We start from the raw sequence: 3487 nt of genomic DNA on the forward strand, positions 1-3487 counted from the left end.
AACTTCTCTCAAACTCGCTAATGAGAGCCAGTGGGAAAGCATTCTCTTTTTTTTCTTTCTTTCTTTTTTTTTTTTTTTTTGGAGTCAAAATTGAGATCCAGATCACTTTATTTCATCCCCAAAGTGGCCTAGTGAAGTCAGACTCAACAGCCAGCTGGGATTAGAAGTAACTGAAGTGAAAACGATATCCTAAACTGCTGAGACATAGCAAGAAGAGGGCTGGTCCACCACACCAGAGTGCTTCTCGGGAAGTTAAGTATCTCCAATAGCTCACCAAGAAAGAAGTGACTCTGACACTAACTAGGAGTCATTAATATTTTTTTAAATGCCTCAAGCCACTTTAGGAGCAAAAGTAGAGTGGTCCTGGTCTAGAAGATACTCCAAACCTTTATCTTCACTCATGAAGTTGAGAGTACAAAGCTAGAAAACATTTAGGGTCAGGACAGTGGAGGGTCTGGAGTAAGGTACAGGATGGAGGAAGGGCAAGATATTTGTTTGAGACTAGAGGAAGAGCTGGGTTTGAGGATGGCAGTAGTGACAGGCTGTGTGAGGCGACCTTGTGAAGTGATGGAGGGGGCGACATAGGAGCAAATCCCCCGGCCCCCAGCCCCACAAGGCTAGGATGTCACAAGTCACTGCTGCTCCTCTCCCAAGATGGTAGGCTGGACTAAATCAGAAATCCAAAGTCCCAACTCCACCTCCAACGCAGTGTAAGCTTAACTGCCTTTTAAGACTCTCTGAGATTTATTTTAACTCCATGAAGTGCTGAGATGGTTACGAGGGGGAGAAGGATGGGGGGAAGGGATAGGCAGAAGTTTGGGATCAACACGTACCCACTACTATATTTAAAATGGTAACAAAACAAGGGCCTACTATATAGCACCGGGAACTCTGCTCAATGTCATGTGGCAAGCTGGATGGGAGGGGAGTTTGGGGGAGAATGGATATGGCTGGGTCACTTTGCTGTGAACCTGAAACTATCACAACATTGTCAATTGGCTATGCTCCAATATAAAATAAAAAGTTTAAAATTTACCAAAAAAGGGAGACTTAAAAAGAATGTCAGTTCATAGTAATTGCTCAAAAATATTTTTGTTAAATGAATGAATATTGCCATGTCCATGAAGGTCATACTTGGAAACATTTTCAGAAAAGTTCAAAATGTTTTGAAGATACTAGAGATCATTATGTCTGTTTATCCAGCTTTGGCTCCCCCTGGAAAGTCTAATTTCTGATGCCTCCAGGGTAACAATTGGGAGGAGAAAAATCCCACTGTGAGGGTGATGTCACATGAGTTGTTTATCTCCTTGTCTCTGTGTCCTTCATAAGCTATCCCCACTTGGAGGTCTTTGGGCCAGCATGACTGTCCCCTGCTGTTTGCCCAAGATGTGTTCAGCCCCTTGACTGGGTGGGTGCCAAGACCCCTCACTGCATGCTCCCAACTTGGATTTCATACAAGCCAAATAATGGCTTCTCCCTTCTGAAAAAACCAGTGGGACTCAGTCCCTTGAATGTAAAGGTTAGAGACAGGGAGAAGTCAGTTTGAACCAAAGTTTAAAGCCTCATTAACTTGGAGGGGAGCAAGGCTGTTACCAGATAGTTAAGTCCAGAGCAGATTTAGAATGAAAACCAGTTCTATCCGGAGAGATGGAGCTGATGGTCAGAACACGTCCATGCAGAAAAGGTCAGACCATTAGATGGAGGTTTATCCATGGTGGACTTGACTTTATTCTCAACATTAATCATTAGAAAACATTTTCCTCTGCTCATGCCTTATGCCTTTTGCCCACCTCCCACCCCCACCCTCCCCTCCCCACCCCCAGCCCAGGAAGCTCCAACTCCAGCCTCTTCCCATTTGAAGTAGACTCCATGTGAGTGACTTCAATATCCATCCTTCAGCCAGAGGTTGCGGTGGATCACTGTGTGTTTTATTAGTGTGACCACCCAGGGGTGGGAAAAGGAGGACATTATCTAAGTGATCAAGCATGTGGGCAGGACACAGCACCACAAAAGTCTTTAGCCTCATGTGGCCACCAGGTCCATGATAGTGTGTGTGTTGGATGATATGCAGTTAGAACCAGGAGACAGAAGAGCAAGAAGCCAAGTGGCGGTGGAGTTGGAGAAGAGAATTCCGAGTCTTGGTGTCTGCTTCTCTGGCCTGTGAGAGAGCTCAACTGGGCATCCAGGGAGGCGGCTGAGTTGGGTATCCACTCACCCCACCTGGATCTGAAGCCTGGAAACTTGTGCTGCTCAAAAGCTCCTTGTACACTTTTCTTATTCAGTAGAAGGTCAATACTTTGGAGCCCAAACTTGGTGTTCTTTGATGACCTAGAGGGGTGGATGGTGGGTGGAGTGGGAGGGAGACTCCAGAGGGAGGGGATATATGTATACATAGAGCTGATTCACTTTGTTGTGCAGCAGAAGCTAACGCAACATTGTAAAGCAATTACACTCCAGTTAAAAAAAAAAGTCTGATTCTCCACTTGTCACCATCGGCACCTTCTAGCTTTACTTGTTCTACTGCCGGTGGGAGAGAGTCATGGATCCGGGAGCCTCAGGAAATGATTCAGTTGTCACTGAGTTTGTCCTGCTGGGGCTCACGAAGACCCCAGCTCTACAGCCCATCCTCTTCGTCATCTTCCTCCTCGCTTATGTAGCTACTGTGGGGGGCAATTTCAGCATCCTGGCTGCCATCCTCGCTGAACCCAAACTCCACACCCCCATGTACTTCTTCCTGGGGAACTTGTCCCTGCTGGATGTTGGATGCATCAGTGTCACTGTCCCTGCCATGCTGGGGCATTTCATGTCCAGTAACAGAAGCATCCTCTATCGGTCCTGCCTCTCCCAGCTCTTCTTCTTCCACCTCCTGGCCGGGGTGGACTGCTTCCTGCTGACCGTCATGGCCTACGACCGCTACCTGGCCATCTGCCAGCCCCTCACCTACAGCACCCACATGAGCTGGGGAATCCAGCGAGCCCTGGCCGGCATGTCTTGTGTCTTTTCCTTCACCAACGCGCTGACTCAAACTGTTGCTGTATCTACTCTGAACTTCTGCGGTCCCAATGTGATCAACCACTTCTACTGTGACCTCCCACAGCTCTTCCAGCTCTCCTGCTCCAGCATCCAGCTCAACGAGCAGTTGCTCTTTGTAGCAGCAGCCTTCATGGGTGTGGCCCCCTTAGTCCTCATCACTGTGTCCTATGGACACGTGGCAGCCGAAGTCCTGCGGATCCGCTCAGCGGAGGGCAGGAAGAAAGCCTTCTCCACGTGTGGCTCCCACCTCACCGTGGTGGGCATCTTCTATGGCACAGGCGTCTTCAGCTACATGCGGCTGGGCTCAGGGGAGGCTTCAGACAAGGACAAGGGCATTGGCATCCTCAACACAGTCATCAGCCCCATGCTGAACCCCGTCATCTACAGCCTCCGAAACCCCGATGTGCAGGGTGCCCTGAGACGGGTGTTCACAGGGAGACAGCCCCCCACGTGA

At 48.8% G+C, this 3487-nt stretch overlaps 1 protein-coding gene across 1 annotated transcript; it reads left to right on the plus strand.

The window, feature by feature from the left end:
• The first annotated feature begins 2536 nt into the window (after positions 1-2536).
• LOC113878390 (putative olfactory receptor 3A4) lies at positions 2537-3487 on the plus strand. The gene has a single exon (XM_027519406.1). It carries the CDS (start codon positions 2540-2542, stop codon positions 3485-3487), a length of 948 nt encoding a protein of 315 aa, XP_027375207.1. The 5' UTR covers positions 2537-2539.

The sequence above is a fragment of the Bos indicus x Bos taurus genome, chromosome 19, assembly GCF_003369695.1.
Source record: "Bos indicus x Bos taurus breed Angus x Brahman F1 hybrid chromosome 19, Bos_hybrid_MaternalHap_v2.0, whole genome shotgun sequence".
Taxonomy (NCBI): Eukaryota; Metazoa; Chordata; class Mammalia; order Artiodactyla; family Bovidae; genus Bos; species Bos indicus x Bos taurus.